Consider the following 19,828-nt stretch of genomic DNA (forward strand, 5'->3'; position numbering starts at 1 on the left):
AATTGCAACTTATTTTGAGTCAGAGCACTCTTCTGGCAAAGCTTCTTGGCTTTAGCATTCTGTAGATCCAGGGAGGGTCTCAGTTATCACAGAATGTTTCGTCATCCGTACGTTGACCATTAAGGGAGGGTATTAAGATAATATCTTATACTTTCTATAATAGTCAACTACTTGTCTGTAGTTCGTCTTTCAGTCTAGATAGGAATGTTTCCTATCCTGTCTCTAGTTTTGTTTCTAATTCCGTCTTCAGTCTACGTTGTTTCGTCCTTGTAATTCTTTATAAGGAACACATTTGTTCCTTTGTTAATCAATTAATCATCCGAAAATCCGTTAATCTGCCAACTCTTCTGGAATCTTGTAACAAAAATAACATAATAATGTTCAGTGCATCAAATAATGTCTCGACATATCGAGTCATGAGTATCAAAATAATAAAGCATCAACTAAGCTACGATGGGTCGGGGCGAGGCCTCACAGTGGGTATGCAGTCCGTGGGAAGAAGGCTCCATGAGCATATGTTCGCACGAACATCAAACATAGAGCTTGTGGAAATTCCCACGGAACAAGACATTCATTGGGGAAGGCACAACCCTGACGGAGAAGCCATAAAGGCCCATAGAAAGCATTGGCGTGGATGACACTTACGCTCCGACAGAGGACACTCACCCTGCTGCGGGCATTCTCCGTTCTCCGACGGAACACGTTGAGAAAGGCTGCAGACAACACATGAATCTCCCATGAAGACATAAAGGCCGTAGATAACATTGAAGGCCGTAGAGGACACAGAGAAGGCCCGTGGAAGAAAAGATCTTTTTGTGGAACCAAAGCCTAACCGCGACAAACACAAAAATCGAGTATAAAAGGTTTAGAGCTGCTATGACACAAAGTTATAATGGGAAGAAAGCCTCCGCAGAGAAGATAAAGAGTTGCGATCAAAAGGGAGAGTGTAGATGCAAAGGCATTGTATCCAAGTAGTTAAGAGAGAAGGCATTGCATCCACCATGGTTGGAGGCCGATAGGGGCATACAACAACAAACAAGGTGACTGTCGCTTCCAATTTTAACTTTTTCACTCAAAGACAAAACAAGAAATGATTATTATGCATTCAACAAGCAAGAGGAAGTGGAAGGCCCAACTGGAAGTGAAAGACTCAAGTATGGAGAAGAAGAAAAAAGCTCTCCCTTCTGGAGTTCGGATTGCAGGCCTCACACAAGTGGCAACCTCCAATGGCAAGAAGAAGAAAGTTCGTCTGAAGATTCAACAAACTCCTCAAAAAGAAGACATCATCTCACAGTGTAATTTGAGGGACTTAATGGGCTTGAATGCCGACGATGTTGGCAAGAAACACCTGACACAAACATTGTAAAGCAGATATTACAACGGCATAGGTGCATTGGGCAATTTAGATGCCGATATTCTCTATTGATGTTTTTGAACATATTCTTCGGGTGATGATTGAAGCATACGACAGCCATAGCAGGAGCAACTCATTTCAATATAGGAAGCATCCTATCATCATTGTCTCTTTTATAGGCACAGATTTCATGAGGGTTTTTGGTATCCCAGGGTAAGGAGGACGCAAAGTAGAAATAAAAAATACAAGCTCTCACAGGAATGAAAAGAGCATTGGATCAAGATGGTTGCTCGAGAACTCACCCCCACCAAGTTCGACTTTGTAGTAAAGGGCATAAGGAGCGGAGGAATGAGATGTGAGTTTATCAGAGAAGGGCTGTGGTGCTGTATCCTTGACATAGTGAAGAGTTGACTGACGGGAGAAAGTCGGGCTTCAAACATTGCTCTGCCACAAATAGTTTTTATAAATGGTATCATGAATTGATTGGTTTATGACTAGGTATCCTTGTCGACAGATAGAATGTACGAGTTCATAACATTGCAGCATCGCATTTTCTACATGCTCCACCATGCTATTGGTTTGTTCTTGGAAGTTGCACCACCAGATTCTTTTCGATGTGTTGGAGGTACCGTCCAAGGGCAAATTGGCACCAAGGGAGCCTCCAATATTTTACTTGGTGACCTCTGGATACCAGCGGAAGGACGGTTGGTCAGAAGAGGGCGAGACAGGAGTTGGACACTCATGTCAACATTGACAACGGAAGGGAGAATACCACGAAGAATAGTGTGAGTGCTTCACAAGGAGACAATACTATGATAGAGGAAGATGAGGACGACGAGACGGAGGCTGTGTTGGCACCTTGACCATTTTTCACACCTCCTATGTTATCGACTTTAACACACTTAGTGCCTACCACTACCGTGCCTTCTATTTTACCATTTGGCAGATGAGAGCACCAATTGATATAATGCCACCGTTGGTGGTGACTGCGAGGGTTCTTGGGACTTGTTGGTTCCCAAAACTGCAAATTGGAATCCTACGAGCCTTGCTTGCTCGATGATCCAAATATCCAACTGGTTAAGGCCAACTTGACGGGATTGATTGATGTGATCCAAAGCCCCTGCACTTCCGGCTTTGCAAAACTGAGGCGGGTGTATCGGATTTTGGATAACAACCTTAAATCCAAGATGCTCAAAACAGATTGGTTAGAATGCGAATACAACAAAAGCTTTCAAAAAGGCAAGAATTATAGAAAGCTTTTACCTTGCAAATTATGAATTGAGAATAAATGATTGTATAAATGTGATAATGTTTTAAATAAAAAATAATTATAAATTAATGCAACAAATAAATATATTAATTCCTGAAAGGATAGAAATGAAACAATTGCCAACATATGGATTATGATTCAAGAGTAAAAGACCAGTGCTTAATTAAATGGCAATCATAGTCAATATTATAAGTTGAAACGTACAACTTTATAAAATTTAATATATTTAAACTATAAACAATTTTAACAACTTAGATGCGACGAATCAATTATATAAATGCAATTTTAAACTAGTCTAAGATGCACTTTAACTCCTGTAGAGACAAACTAGACATAAATACGAAAACAATAAAATATTTCACAATATCTATGTTTATCAAGTTTAAAATGCAAATAATGACCCAGTCCACTTATCCAAATATTAAAATATTTATAGAAATTAATAAAAAACATTTATAAAGGACGCAACTTAATAATAAATTTAAAACTCCAAAATTTAATATAAATAACAATGCCAGAAATAAAATCACAATAAAGACACTCCATACAGATGATCTATTTATTGCATTTCAATTCTGGAATTGCATATAAATTTGCTCCGTAATTCAATCCATGGGCTTTGTTCAAAACTTCATTTCTCCGCTAATTAAAGAATATAATTTATCATAGTGCATCATAATATATAAATTTTTTAGAATATCAATATGAATTGTGTCTCTCCCCAATTTGATTTCGCATCATATATTTATAGAGAATGAGAAGGCATCGATTATTCAATCAAACCTTGCACGTCTTCATAATAAAAACTAACCAATGTTAAAAACTTAATATGTTTTAATTTTATCAAAATATAATCAGATTCGCATGCTTTATATTCTCCCTTAGCATTAATGTATGACCTTTGCATCCATCGGCTTGGGTGTGTATCCATCAGTTCATGAGATACGTGCTTGAATCTCCTTGGTGTTTACGCAGAACCGAATATAATCTCTTTGACTCTCGTGCCTGCCTCCTTGTGAACTTTCTATCCGTCAATGTGTTGGACTTCTTCCTTTACTGTGCGTTTTATAAACCATATTCCGTAGCATCTAATCTCATAGTCTGCATGGATTTTTTCCAACCATTTTACTTCTTTTTCCATCTCCTGCATTTTCCTCAGACCTGCAATAGATACCAGATATCATCAGAAATAAATCATAGTAGAGTAATTACCAATGATTCATAAATATGGCTTGTGGCATTCATGGACGAAGAGCAATCTCTGATGGCTACTGGAGATAACTTTTTCATCAACTTCTGCTGACTCGCTATTTTGCTTCATGTCATCCACTGTAGAAATCTGTTTGTCTTGCTCTGTTGTGATGGTGGTCGGGTACTCTTTCTTGCTGTCTAACACATCCTGGAAAGGATTACCTGAAGAGTTAGGTGATAAAGAATCACTTACTTGCACACTTTTTGACCATATAGAACTGTTGTACAGACTTCCTTCTTGTGGATTACTCCTATCTGAAAGTCCATCAGTGGCACTCTTGGGTTTGTCAAGCAGTTGTTCAGTGTTTTCTCCCCTCAATGAATCATAAATGTCAAAATTACCATCTGAAAAATTTGTGAACCCTGTTATGGACAGTGATTTTCTTCTTGTGACCTGTGGGGAGAAATGACATTGCAAAGATCTAACACATGCTCCTGGAGGGCTAAATTCACTCAACTGCATATCATCTGTCCTTGTCATACACTTTGCTTTTTGAAAAACTAAAGAAACAAAAACAAAACCAGTATTTTACTTCCTGAATATCATATTTAAAAAAGGACCCATTCCATAATCTCATAAATGGAGGCCAGAATTTTGGGCTCCATCAGGACCAAAGCAGTTGTAATGATAGAGATAGTGCCTATAGAGATAGGGCAGACAGGATGGGAACAAAAATTATAGAAGTGACATCCTTGATGGAAGTCCCTGAGAAGGAGAGCTAGCTAGTTCCCTAGGAAGTTGATACAACCCCAGTTGTTTAGGACCAGGTTGACGCAGTTGTGGTTTATATAGTCCTAGTAGAAGGAGCAACAGATATGCATTTAGAGGGTGAGGCTATGGAAGTTCTAGAGATAGAAGAGAGTACATCACCATAACCCTAGGTCAGGGTGAAGGTCATTGGTATAGAATCTGTGGTGACTGTTGACTCTGCTTTATTGACTGAACTAGTGTGTATAACACAACAAGAGGTAGTCGTCATCCCATCGGTGATGGATTGTGCCAACACGTTTTGACGGCAGCAGTTTCAACTTACCCCTATAGAAGTAGGACCCTCCATTCAGTTTCCGAGAAGGGAAAATGTCTTGGCTAGAACACTAACGATTGCAACACCACATGAGGATATGGGGATTCCACGGTCTGAGGATGCACTAGTTGATGAGGAGGTCGCACCGGATGTGGAAATAGTTGCATAGGAGGAATAGAGGTGGATGCCGCACTACAGGTTGAGGAGGAAGAAGAGGACAAGATAGACTACAGTTTTGATATTGAGAGAACGATGTCATACCTTAAGACTCTAGAGGGTGTGTTGGAGATGGATCAGACAATTGGACATAATGCAGTGTCCAGAACAAAGGAATTATAATTGGTTCTAGCCTACATATGGAGGAAATGCCTTTAACATTTTCGATCCTGCTTTGAGGCAAGAGGGTGGCTAGCAATTGAGATGCCTAAAATGATAGCAGACTAGGCCATGAAACTGGAGTTGGGACCGAGCAGCAGCATTATAGAGAGGCTTGCCCACAAGGTAGTAGCGTATAAAGGCGCCTACTATGCTCAGTGACATGCGGAGGCCAATAGAGTGGCAGTTGAGAGGTCTAGAGAGCTAGAGGCAAAGTCTCGAGAGGAGTTAGTCAATTAGTTGGCTAAGCAACATGCAGATTGGACAACAAAGCGAGCAATGCTCCTACAGGATAAAGAAAGGGCCGAAAAGTAGTTAGAGGAGGCTAGAGCCGAAGTGACGGTGAGTAGGACGACCTATGCACAGAATGAAGCACAGGTTATGGAGGTGACACTTTTGTTGAAGGAAGCTGCGGAGATCAATTCAAGGACACAAAGATTTACGCATTCGCATGGACCAAGTCTATGAGTTGCGTCGGATACTGGACACTTTAGGGATGCACCATCCTTCCTCTTAGTTTATGTTTTTGGTGTACTTAGTAGTTTTCTCCAATTTTGTAAGTCGTTAGGAGACGACCTTTTCTTTTGGGGGGGATGATGTAAAAATTGGGTAGTTAGACAGTCGGTCTAGCCAAGGGAGTTACATGGATGCAACAGTTTGCTTCCTAGCTCCTCAAATGCTATATGTATGCATTCTTCCTTTTGATTTGGACATAGTTGTACAAAATACATTTGTGTATGATAACCAATCAATTAATGTAATACAATTGTGTTCTCCTTACATTCCTTGTAAAATACTTTACTTCTTGTACGCAATTAATCTCTATTACCCTACGGGGGTAAATAAGGAGTTGTGGGAACCTAGGTATAGATGCCTTGGTAAAGGAAAAATACACTACATTGAGGTCACGTCTGATGATGAGGACGATCAAGAAAATCTACCCATAGAGGCTAGTCACTCGTAGGACTCCAAAATGGTCAACTTAAACTATATGGAGAAGATTTCGACATTGGTACAACTTGTGGGAACCATTGCCCTAGCCAGGAGCTCGAGATGTACTATATTTCGGGTACGGGGAACCCTTCAAGGACAGAGGGTCATTATGATGTTGGATAGTGGAGCCACTGTAAACTTTATAAACTCATCATTGGTGAAACGAAGAGGTCTACGTACAAAGGCACACGCAAGATTCCAAGTCAAGGAGTACGAATGGAGGGAGGAGTATGGATAGAGGGAGGTAGTACGTTAGATGGAGGGAGGAGTACGAATGGATGGAGGAGTATGTCGGGTATTGTACAGAAATTGGAAAGAGCATACAAACTCATGCAAAAAATATTAGAACACAACTCCATCAAATAAATGCCAAGCATGAATAGATATTAAGTACTGATATCCTCCAATTAACACTCACAAACAAAGATGGTGCTCTAATTTGTCAAATTTGAGCGAAGTATTATAGGCAATGTAATAGGGTGAGGGTTGAATCCCATGGAAACCGGAAAGCCAAGTAGGGAAGATCTTTCACTTCCGAAATGGCAGACAATAGAGAACTCCAACAGGAATTCATAGTACAAAGAAAATAATCCAAATCACATGCCTAAAACAACTAACTAGAAGGCCTTATAAAGGGCTTCGGGGAGACTTCCCAAAGGATTACAAAATGGCAATAAGCCGACAAGTACTAAAAATAAAGAGTGGGCCCGAGATATTAAAAACATTGATTCTTGGCCACATAACAAAATATTATTATTTAATAATATTGGGGACATTACAATATTTTTTGCTAAAACAATTTCTATGACTACATGCTTATATGCTATTCAGCTAAAAACAAAGACCGAGTAGTGTAAGTACACACAAAGTTGAATAGGCTAATTGATACAATGATATGATCAAATTAAATTAGGAGTCTGTACAAAGCCATGAACTAGCTTGAGCTCATTGGAAATATTAAGCTTGCGAATCACTGAAACAATTTAAACCTTAGCACCTGTAATGAAACATCTCAATAAATATTACTAAGCAACATCGACATAATATAAAGTTTAAATAATAATTCCAAATACTTGATGAATAACAACTCCAACAAAATGAAGGTGTGAGAATTACCGTTTATAAAACCTAGAGCAAAAAGGCACATTATATGTTTTAGAAAACTATCGCATGAAAAAAAGAAGAAGCCAACTGCTACTTTTTTTAAGAATAATTGATTGCATGAAGTACAATTTTTATTACAAAATCCTATCCTCCAATACTATAACTAAAATCATGCAACTTTCATTTAATCTCTAGACTGAATTTATTACAAACTATGACTAATACCGATTCGAATTCAGTTTAAACCTTAGCACCTGTAATGAGACATCTCAATAAATATTACTAAGCAACATCGACATAATATAAAGTTTAAATGATAATTCCAAATACTTGATGAATAACAACTCCAACAAAATGAAAATGGGAGAATTACCATTCATAAAACCTATAGCAAAAAGGCACATTATATGTTTTAGAAAACTATCACATGAAAACAAAAGCCAACTGCTACTTTTTTTTAAGAATAATTGATTGCATGCAGTACAATTTTTATTACAAAATCCTATCCTCCAATACTATAACTAAAATCATGCAATTTTCATTTAATCTCTAGATTGAATTTATTACAAACTATGACTAATACTGATTCGAATTCAGTTAGGAATCTAGTTAACAATACTTGGTGAGGTATCAGCAGTATTGTGAAAATATAAAACCGAACAATATGGAACCTATCAAGAGGTGTACACCTCCAACACTTGTCTTTATTCAGTTTGAAAAAAAGATTTATACATTTTCGTGGAGTAGCGTTCACCACATCCTCAGAAGTCAAAATGGACTGTTAGATGGGGATTAAACAACTAAGTGAACTTTTCAAAACACTTTTTTATTTTGGTAATTCAATTTGACAGGGTCATAACTTCTAGATTGTCAGAAAAAAATTCGAACTTCGTAGAATGTCAAAAAGGTCTCAAAGAAATCTAGTTTAAATTTCTTGGAATGTAGCCTGTGAAAACCATTCCAATAAAACAATGGAAGTCTCCAGGCCAAATTTCACTTTGAAAATGCAAATTACTAAATCATTAAAACACTAAAAAATAGACTTTTGATATTTTCCACCATCGGCTATGCAAGTGCCACCCAGTTGCTCTTGGATTGATGTTTGATCAACTAGTCACATATATTGCAAGACTAAAGATCTTAAAATGGCTAACTTCAGGCTATAAATAGTCATTGCTAAAAACAGTACAATGTTAAAATTAACATGGGATTCTTGCCCTAAAGAGATTAACGAATCATATAAATATATCTAGCCAAAACATATGAAATCCCAAGAATGGAGAAAAATAGACTTTTGGATAGACAACTTTAGATGACTTTGATGATTTTGTAACTTCTACTTTGATAATGGCTAATCCTTAGAAACCCTTGAAAATTTACTCATACATCCTTCTTCGTTTACTTGTGTCCTTTTTAGCAAGTGCTTGCTTATTGGGTGTACGACATTAGCATTTTCCTTTTGAACTATCATAGGACTCCAAAATGTCCGATTTACAAAAGTGGGTGCTATTTGTTTTTTGGCAGAACCCTATCTTTAAAAAGAATTTTATTAATGAGATTTACTGTTATGTTGATCACGGTGAAGGTAATACTTAAATGCTCTTACCAGCTCCATCATGATTTTTGTACTTCTCGTCGGTAGAAATTGTGTATCAGCCGACGGGTCCCTTCGGAAAGGAAATTGTGTATCAGCCGACGGGTCCCTTCGAAAAGGAAATTGTGTATCAGCCGATGGATCCCTTCGGAAAGGTTTTTATGTAACATGTATGTGGCCGACGGACTCCTTCGGGAAAGTTCTTCGGAAAGTATTTATAACCCCTTCGGGAAGCATTGTATTCATCTTATCATCAGATCTTATCATGAAAGCATAATGTAATATCTTGGCATATGCAAATAATAAGAAGAGTTCTGCTGTTTGAGTTTGTGTTCATTATCTGTGTGCAATTCTTAATTAACCTATGCGGTAAACATTTGGCGCCGTTGCCGGGGATCGAACTTGGGTCGCTCGCGTGACAGGTGGGAATGAACACGAGCGTGGAGTGACCTCTTCGTCCGAGATATACTTCCGGAACGAACAGCTTCGGTTGATAAACCCTCTTCACCAAACAGCGCGGAAGTCGAAAACAACGCGGGTGTTGAAAACAGCGCAGAAGTAGAAAACAACACGGGTGTTGAAAACTGTGCGGAAGCAGAAAACAGTGCGGGTGTTGAAAACAGCGCGGAAGCAGAAAACAACGCGGGTGTAGAAAATAGCGCGGGTGTGCAGAACAGCGCGGGTGTTCAAAACAGCGCGGGAGCTCAGAATAGCGCAGGTGCTCAAAATAGCGCGGGAGTGCAAAACAGCGCAGGTACACAACAAAACCCTCAACATACAATGATAATGGCAGGTCCGAAGGAAAAGTTGCCTAAATTTGATGGTGATGAAGCAGCTGATCCCATTTGACAGTGTAAAACATGTGAAACAATCTGGAGGGCAAATGGCATAACAGATACAAACGAATGGATCCGACAATTTCCCGCTACCCTACGGGGTGTTGCGATCGATTGGTTTACTGATGGTGATCCACAAAAATTAAATAGTTGGGATAACATTAAGGAGGAGTTCATTGCAGAATTTCAACTTTTGCATGATGATAATGAAATTGTAGCAGAGATATTCAATACCAAGCAAAAGAAGAATGAAACAGTACAGGTCTTCGCTAGGAGATTGAAGGACTTAATCAGTAAAATGGAGAATAAGCCAGCAGATGGGCTCCAAAAAAGATGGTTCATTGAAGGCCTTCACCCGAAGCTCCGGAAAAAGATGAAGATCGTGCCACCATCAACATACAATGAAGTGTACAATCGGGCAATGAACCTCGAAAGTGACTAGAACACAAAGAAGAAGAAAAACAACTCGTCCGATTCAGAAGACGATGCATCTTCAGGAGAAGATAGCAGCGATGACGAGGGAAGCAATAAGAAGGTCCGTGCCCTCCAAAAGGACATGATGCGGATGATGAAGGAATTCAAAAACATGAACAAGGAGACTAAGGGCAATGACCTATGGTGCACGGAGTGTAGGAAAGAAGGCCATACGAAGGGCTCCTGCCCGAAAGATCAATTTTGTGAAATCTGCCAGAACCTGGGACACTCGGTAAAGGAATGCCCTTTCAATTTAAAAAGAAGAACACCGCAGCAAGTGTTCCTGTCACAGGAGGCATCCCCGTCAGGAGGGAACGGAAACACCAATACGAAAGGTGCCACATCAGGTGGATACAGAAACAACCGGTGCGGTCAAAACAACAACAGCAATAACAACAATGGCGGCAACAACAATAATGGCGGAAGGAGTCGAATTCAATACGATGCGAATGGTCGGCCAATTGTTCAATGCCGCGCATGCAATCTGTGGGGTCACTTTGCTCGAGAGTGCACAACAACGAACAAGCCGAAGTTACTATGTCGATGGTGTGGACCTGGCGATCATGACGATGCTAAGTGCCCGAAGTCCAGAGTCAACTTGATTACTGTCGGGATAGATGAAGAAGAAGTTCTGGCAATCACTCAGAAGTAGGCGAAGCTATACCCTGACCTAGCGGAGGAAAAAAAGAGACTGGAGGAAGCATGGGCAGAGATCCAGAAAGCAACACAGGTAGAAACGACACACCTGAAGGACCCGCCAAGTACCTCCGTTCGGAACTGTGTAGAACAGAACATTGTACGGCAAATATTGCAAGCTGAGATACCCGTCAGGATAAATGATCTATTGCTCACTATGCCTCAACTCCGTACGACCCTCACAAATATAGTCCCGAGCGCTAAGCAACCCGTACAACAAGACAAGGAGAAACAGGGGGGTACAAGTGCAGAAGACCTGATGCTGTTAGCTCTTTCGTCTGGACGCTATCCGACGGTTGTTGAAATGGGCATTCTTGGGACTGTGCTAACGGACATGATCGTCGACGGAGGATCCGGTGTCAATGTGCTACCAGAGGATACTTGGGAAAAGTTGGGACAGCCGACATTATGGCCACCTACCTTCCAGCTGTTAACAGCCGATCAACACGGAATCAAGCCATTGGGAATACTCACAGCGCAACCAGTGACAATTGGAACACAACCATTCCTGTTGGACTTCGTTGTGATTCCTCTCAGGCGGAAGGGGTACGATGCTATTCTGGGTCGGGGGTGGCTGATACAAGCGAAAGCAAAGCACGATTGGAAGAAAAATACTTTATCACTCGAAAGCAAAGGCCGGAAGTATGTCATTGATTTGCACACGCAGATGGTCGGGGAAGAAGCCCTATCGTCAGATTCTGAGGGAGAAGAGGATGAAAAGGGGCAAACTATGGAACCGGATCAAGAGGGAGTTCTACGACTGGAAGGAGATGACGATCTAGATTCAGTAAATGGTCTTTACCACTGGCAGATAGAGGATTACGAGCTCTTTCCAAGTTGTAATATGCTAAGGATCGACGAAGGTAAGAAATAAGAAGGAAATGAATGTCCGAAGGAACACGGAGAAGCCGAAGGAGGAAATGAATGTCTGAAGGAACACAGAGAAGCCGAAGGAGGAAATGAATGTCCGAAGGAACATAGAGAAGCCGACGGAGGAAATGAATGTTTGAAGGAACAGGGAGAAGCCGAAGGAAGAAATGAATTTTCGAAGCAACATAGAGAAGCCGAAGAAGAAAATGCGGATATGACTGAAGCTGAAGGACAGAACATACAGTACGAACCCAAAAGAAGGAAAGATTCTATTGTACGACTGCGCCGGAAGAAAGTATTACGTCGAACCACAAATATAGCAGAAAGGTACCAACAGCAAGGAAGACACACGATACGATTTGCACAAGCAACAAAGAGGAAGGGTTCAATAAAAGTTGTAGTAGTACAGAGTGAATGTGTTATTGACGGACAGAAAGGGCAACTGACGAAGTCCATGGTAGTGAGCTTCGGGAACAAACTGGGCGATATGGAGATGACACAGAACAGGCGTAGCAGGTTTCAACTCGGAGAGTGGGTGTTGAAGTACGATGACCGGAATGAGATCAAACCAGGCAAGTTCAAAGTTAAGTGGGTCGGGCCGTATCAAATTTGGGAAGTAGGGGACAATGGAGCAATAAAATTATGGACTTTGGATTGACAGGAAGTGCCTCAGGCGGTGAATGGCTCGAAGCTGAAGGTATACCACGGCCGGAAGACTTCTGCGTCAGAGAATGGCCTTCGGGTGACCCCTTCATCATTGCAGACCGACGATGTCGACGGTCGGAGGGAAAACTGACTTTGCTATTGAAAGAAAAAAAAAAAAAATGAAAAAAAAAAAAAAAAGAGAATGAAAAAAAAGTACCGTACGGATTTTTTCTGCTCACCGTACGGTTTTCATTTGGTTTTTGAGTTGTACGGTTCTTAAGTTGGGAGCTACTGTACGGATTTTGGAAACAAAGCACTGTACGGATTTTTAACTGTTCACCATACAGTTTTGGAGGAAGTACGGCTTTTTCTTGCAGCATACGGTTTTCTTTTTGGTGTACAGGTTTCCATATTTGAAAAAAGAGTACCGTACGAATTTCATAGTTGAAGGGAAGAATACCGTACGGTTTCCATATTTCAAGGAAAAGGTAGCACTGCACGGTTTTTCATATTTGAAGGTGTATAGTTTTGCTGTAGTACGGTTTTTAATACAATGTACGGATTTTAACTGAAGGCTAGTGTACGGTTTTAGTATAGTACGATTTTTTTAGTAGTGTACGTTTTTAAATAGCTGCATATTGTAACATTGAGACCACCATACGGATTTTAATAGCCTGAGAAGGTTAACGTACGGACTTTATTGAAATCACCGTACGGTATCCCAGTACGGATTTTCAACAATAGTTATGGTACGAATTTCTAGTATAGTGACCGTACGGATTTTTTAGGGGTTTGATCAGTACGGATTTCTACATGTGCTGTACGGATTTTTGAGGAAAGCCATTGACACTGCAGATTTTGGCCGTACGGCATACGAAATTTGGAAGTAAAGACAGCGTACGGAAATTATAATTTGGAATGTGAGGTAATTGTACAGATTTTTCAAGCATATCATGTGTACGGATTTGGATTGCAAGATTACAGATTCTGAAGAGTGGGGTTTTGGTGTGCGGCTTCTATTGCATTCAGACTTTGGAGGACGTTACAGGATATTGCATAAGGAAGGAGTCGATACAGTGGCAGGATGTATGGTGTAAGGGTGATAGGAGGTTTTCTTAAAAAAAAAGCGTCGACAAATCAAGAATGCTCAGAATGAGTAACAGATGATGCCACAAGGTAGAGGAAGAACCAACGATTGCTAGAAAGAGTGTAGAATCGGCAGAAAATGACAGAAATGGTGCGTTCCGTGCAATTTTGTGTGGGTTTCAGAGTGCTCATTTGGTCTTGGCGGCGAGGGGCGCTGCCCCTCGACCCCGCCCTGTACTGCGTTGCCCCCTGGACCCCCAGTCGTTGCGAATATCAGTCATGGGAGTCTGACCAGTTGAGAAGACTTGGAGCTGCTGCAGGCATGGAGTGTCTGTGTACCAGAGGCACTGCGAGTAGGTGTTGGCCGTGAGGCTGTCTTGGTGGATGCGTAGAGAGCTCGGGAGGAGTTGATCATCCAGTTGAAGGCAGTACAGCGACACTTGGTTCAGTGTACTCGGAATTGGAAGGCAGAAAGCGGCACAGGTGGCTATCAGGGTCAGATGTTAGATTGGTTAAGGTGACAGTGTTGAAGACCAGTTAGTTAGTCAATGTATTTTGGTTGTTGATTTGTCTCAGAGATTTTGTAATAGTCGTCAGGAGATGACTTTTCTTTTTGGGGGGGATGATGTCGTCGGTAGAAATTGTGTATCAGTCGACGGGTCCCTTCGGAAAGGAAATTGTGTATTAGCCGACGGGTCCCTTCGGAAAGGAAATTGTGTATCAGCCGACGGATCCCTTCGGAGAGGTTTTTATGTAACGACATGTATGTGGCCGACGGACTCCTTCGGGAAAGTTCTTCGGAAAGTATTTATGACCCCTTCGAGAAGCATTGTATTCATCTTATCATCAGATCTTATCATGAAAGCATAATGTAATATCTTGGTATATGCGAATAATAAGAAGAGTTCTGCTGTTTGAGTTCGTGTTCATTATTTGTGTGCAATTCTTAATTAACCTATGCGATAAACAGTACTTATCGTACAATGTCTATTATTATGTTTTGATAATATCAGCAATTCAACTATGTATTAATTGGTTGTCAGCTTTTGGTAGTTATAAGCATTGTTTTGTTGTTGGTTGTGTTCCTCTTGGAAACTGTCAAGACTTTCAAATAGATTCTGTATCGCCCAAGAAAGCAGTATTATCTAGCTGGATCAACTTCAATACTTGGCTGATCATCTCGAGTCTTCTTTTGTAATAATTTCATATGCACACACACACACACATGTGTGTGTCTGTGTTACTCTTGTATCTGGTGTACATGGTCATCTCTATTGTTAATTCGTGTATTCATTTAATCAGCTAGAGCTGTAAGCATTTTTCAATATATAGCATCTAAGTTTTCAAGACATGATTGTATTATACTTTTATTTATTTTTGTGTAGTAGTCTTATAAAACTGATAATACTTCCATTTTGTTGTTTCTGTCAATTGACTATATCAAACTGAATATTGAACTATGAAGAGAAAACTAATATACAGCTTTTGTTAACTCAATGTTAGGTGGCAGCAGTGCAATACATTCTGGATTCATTTATTGATGCTCTGCAGAACGATCCAAACCGCAAGTTTATTTATGTTGAAGTGGTGAGAGGAGTAACTGCAAGGGTTATGCATATAGTTTTTTTAAGTGTCTAAATATAGTTTTATATTTAAATTCCACCTTTTCCTTTTCTTTCAGGCTTTCTTCAAAAGGTGGTGGAGGGAACAGAGGAATGACAAAAAGGAAATTGTTCGAAAGCTTGTTGAGTCTGGCCAGCTTGAATTTATGTAACTGGAATATTTAACTTTCCTACTATTTAAATTCTGATTTCAATTTAGTAATGCTTATCAATTATCAAAATTCACCTCATTGTTTATATTAGTTTTGGATTTGCTAGCAAGTTGCGTTAGTTTTGGGTATGTCAATTATTGAATCTCCGATGTGATTTATTTCTACAATTTTCCAGAAATGGTGGCTGGTGCATGCACGATGAAGCATCTACCTATTATGTTGACATGATAGATCAAACAACGCTTGGGCATCGATTTATCAAGAAAGAGTTTGGAAAGGTTCCTCGCATAGGGTGGCAGATTGATCCTTTTGGGCACTCTGCTGTTCAAGCCTATCTTCTCAGTGCTGAGGTTTGTCGGGCTTTCTCGTCTGTCATTATTCATCTTCTTATTTCATTCATCTCTTGGAAGATATATCATCATGTGTTAAGTAGGAATTGGGCAGAGCTGCAGTAAGCAATATGATATGGATCTTATGTCGCTCGATGGTGAAGGTCGTGCAAATTTCACATTACTAGTATAATATCCATATTCAGTTAATGGTGAAGATCAACTGTTCTTCTAAATGATAATTTCTGTGAAAGGCAATTGTAATTCTAAGATGCTTATTTAAATATTTACAGATAATGATAGATCAGTGCCCCGATAACAAAATTAATGAAAATCACCCAAAAGACGAGAATGGGAGGTTTCAGATTTTCAAAGTCTCTGATTTTGAAATGATTGACCTGTTGAGTATACTAGATGCATTGATAAAAAGGACTTGATGCTTAAAATTAAAGGGACATTTTGCAAGGAAACCAATATTACTTGAGAAAAAGAGGATGCAACGAGAATTTGAACTTGATTGAAATTTGTTTGCTAGAGTTTATTATGAGCTTCATATTTCATGCAATACATTGATGCAACTGTCTTCAGAAAGATATATTTTTTGTTATTACCTTATAAGGGATTATCATTACAGGTTGGTTTTGATGCATTGTTCTTTGCAAGGGCGGACTATCAAGACATTGCCAAACGAAGAGAAGACCGCACTATGGAGATGATATGGCGTGCTTCTAAGTCACTTGGAACTACTGCACAGGTAAGAACTGTTTAATACTATGGACATTTAAATATAGTAGAAGTATTTTTCTGGTTATCATAGGTTTTAGTATTTTGAGTAATTGTAGAACTGATTTTTCTATTTTTCGTTGCCATTAACAAGTTTCATAAATGCAATCCACAGGAATTTATTCAAATGAAGACATTCTTTTTTGGATTTTCCTTTTCTTCTCTTAATTTAGCTTGCCTAGTGGTTGACCCCAAAAGTTTTGAGATTACTATTGTTTTAATTTCTAATTCATTCTCTTGCTTTGGCTTGTTTGGTGATTGATCAAAAAAGGATCAAGACTACCATAATATTTCCAGCACCTTTTTTATGCATGTAGACCATTTTTTTAAATCAGGTTTTCACTGGAATTCTTTCACATCATTATGATCCTCCTCCTGAGTTTCGCTATGATATTAAAACAACAGAAACAACTATCCAGGTAGTCATTTTTTACTCCCATATATGATTTCTCAATTTCTTTGAGAGATGCATCAGTCAATATAAAAATTTGTTTCTGATGCAGGACGATCCTTTTCTTTATGATTATAATGTTGAGCAACGGGTTGATATTTTTGTCCAGCTTGCCAAGGAGCAGGTGTGGATCAAAATTTGTATTTTGCACGTGCCACTTAAATGTCATTTCAAAATCTTTTATACCTAGATTCAATAGATTGCCAAATTTCTTATAGTGAGTGATATATGAATGCAAATTTAACAGGCCAAACAATTTCGTACAAATCATATAATGTGGACTATGGGAGAAGACTTTGCTTATGAGAATGCAAATACATGGTTCAAGCAGATGGATAAACTCATACATTATGTGAATAAGGTTGGTGATTTTCTGGATGATATGAATCTAAAGTAATTAATGCTGTGGTGATTCATTCTTTTATGTTTTATGAATTATTTAATTTTATTCTGCTTGATGAAAAGGATGATCTGAAATTTTGAAGAATAGAAATGGATAGTGGTATGAGGGTATATGAGTACAGACAGGGTAGGGACTTGTATAATTGTACGTGGTATGAGTAGGATTTCTATTCTGTCAGACTCAAATTTGTTGTTGCTGGTAAACTTACTGTTATTGTTGGGTGGCTGATTATCAGATTTTAGTTATAATTCGAATGGACTGCTTAGAAAACATAGATTGGTTAGATGAAGATCTGACTTCTTAGTAGCTTCTGATACAGTGTGTAAGATGAAATTTGCTTTTGTCATCAAATAAATTATTTTGTTTCTATTTATAATAAAATTGTTACAAATGTTACAGACTTACAACCATCTGCTGGAGCTCCTGTTTACGTACCTTAACATATAAAAATTAGTATTAAATTCCAAAATCTTTCATCTTGAGAGATTCTTTTTACATTAAATGACAGATACAACTCAAAGAGAAGACAGGACTGTTAGATGAAGCAGTAATAACAAGAATGCCATGCAAATTACAACCCCAAAAGATCATTTATTTCTACACTTACTGTGCTAGCTGTATGATAGTGGAAATATCATGGCATATATTTGTTTTAGTTGTTTTCATATATCTGTTTTGAGGGCTGTAGTCTGCGGAGTCCATTCCATAGAATTTCAGCAGATAATTTGTTGATCTAAAGGGGTAGAAATTTGATTTCAAAGGCTGTTCTGGTGGTATTATCAGTATTTATGCCTGTTATGACGCTGTTCAGTTGGTGTGTTTTGGTGGTGGCTCGTTGACACACTTCAATATCACAGATTCCATGGAGGAGAAAGAAGGTTTAGTTCCTCTACCTGCTCGGAAGCTCAACAATTGCAGAAGCTTCTTCAGGTTTTTTGTAGAGTTACAGGTCAGCTGCTTAATCATGCCAAATCTAGCATCACAAAACTGCTTATTTCCTGTTGAGCAACTTATTTCTTTCATGAGGACTCTTCTTTAGCCACGAGAATGCCTATTCCTGCTGCAGCTGTTGGAGATACTTTTATAATGTTTGTAGATTTTTGGAACTTTCAGGACCAGTAATGCCCCCTTTCTGAAACAGGATGTAAAATAAATAATAATAAAAAATTAAACTATAAAAATAAAGAAATAGATAATTAACAATAAAATATAATATAATATAATTACAAGTTAATGAAAGGTCAAGCAATACATGATGAAGAGTTGTGACTCCTTCAACATAAGATATAAGAGGGAGGAGAGTTGGAAGGGGACAAGGAGGAAGGAAGAAAGATGAGGGTGTAGGAATTAAAGATAAGATAAGAAAAGATAAAAGAATGATATTAATGTCCAACGAAAGATCAAAATAGGTCTATGGGACTGAGATTACAGTAAGAAGGATCAATGGAAAGAGAAAGGATTATGAAGAAAATAAGAAAGTGACTCTTTCATAGGGCAGCAATGTTGAAGGGTCATAAATTCTTTCAAAGGGTTAAATTATGAAGGGTTGTGACTCTTCCAAAGAGGGACAATTATGAAGGGTTGTGACTTTTTTGAAGGGTGGTAATTGTGGAATGTTGTGACCATTGCAGGGGGGCAGACATGATGAAGAGGTGTGACTTTTCCCCACATTGGAAGATTAAAGGGGAGACGGGTTCATTTGAGGAAGACATTTAAGGGAGGATCAATTTGGGGAATAATATATTATTCTCGACGGCAACAACTAAAAGTGGTGACTCAATCCTTAGGAAAGGTGGTGACTCTCCCACCAATAAAGTATAAAGGACTCATTTCAAGCACTGAAAAGGGATACATTGTGCTGTGAATCAAGGGATAAATAACCAGTCCTAAATCAGCAATCAGTACCCATGAAAGGGTAGATTAGAGTATAAGGCATGAGCAGATCATCCAACGATTATTACGTTCAGCAGTCCCTTGAATCATTAAATATAAAATCGAGGATTATCTAAGCAATCAGCATGAACAGTGCACAGAAGGACTAAGATCGACTTTAGAGATTGATCAACGTTTACATCCAAGAAACTATCTTCAGATTGGTAAGTTGATATTGTATTAGATCAACCATCTTCAACACCATTCCTTCGTACAATTGATTCTGGTATAATTATATCTATGTGCATGTGAATAATGAATGATGCTTAAATGAATGCTCAGCTGAATATACGATGCGCTTGATTGTCTGCAATCCATTGCATAGGAATGGCTGAGGTGTAAGAAAAGGGGGTTTCCAAGGCTATGTAAGTAGGCATTCCTAGAACGGACTAAAGGGCCCTTACGTTGGAGAGCCAAGGAACCACTTAAGACCTTCACCCAACTCCACAAGATGGGAATAGAGAATACTTATGTATACTATCTAGTACCAATCTTGAAGCGAAAGGGCCCGAGGTGTAAGAGAAGGGGCTTGAGGAGGCTCTCCTAGTAGGAATTATTTGTCATAACTGAATTGTTAAAGATT

The 19,828-nt window shown here is 39.0% G+C and overlaps 1 protein-coding gene across 1 annotated transcript in view; it reads left to right on the plus strand.

The window, feature by feature from the left end:
* LOC149528260 (alpha-mannosidase-like) overlaps positions 1–19,828 on the plus strand; it is a 344,971-nt gene that overhangs the window by 24,005 nt on the left and 301,138 nt on the right. The window contains exons 2-8 of the mRNA XM_089811746.1: positions 15,077–15,160; positions 15,255–15,343; positions 15,523–15,697; positions 16,311–16,430; positions 16,795–16,878; positions 16,963–17,034; positions 17,158–17,271. Coding sequence (XP_089667872.1) covers positions 15,077–15,160; positions 15,255–15,343; positions 15,523–15,697; positions 16,311–16,430; positions 16,795–16,878; positions 16,963–17,034; positions 17,158–17,271 — 738 coding nt within the window. The remainder of the gene's footprint in view (positions 1–15,076; positions 15,161–15,254; positions 15,344–15,522; positions 15,698–16,310; positions 16,431–16,794; positions 16,879–16,962; positions 17,035–17,157; positions 17,272–19,828) is intronic.

Source organism: Cupressus sempervirens, chromosome 11 (genome assembly GCF_028749045.1).
Source record: "Cupressus sempervirens isolate cs-2001-9-10 chromosome 11, ASM2874904v1, whole genome shotgun sequence".
Taxonomy (NCBI): domain Eukaryota; kingdom Viridiplantae; phylum Streptophyta; class Pinopsida; order Cupressales; family Cupressaceae; genus Cupressus; species Cupressus sempervirens.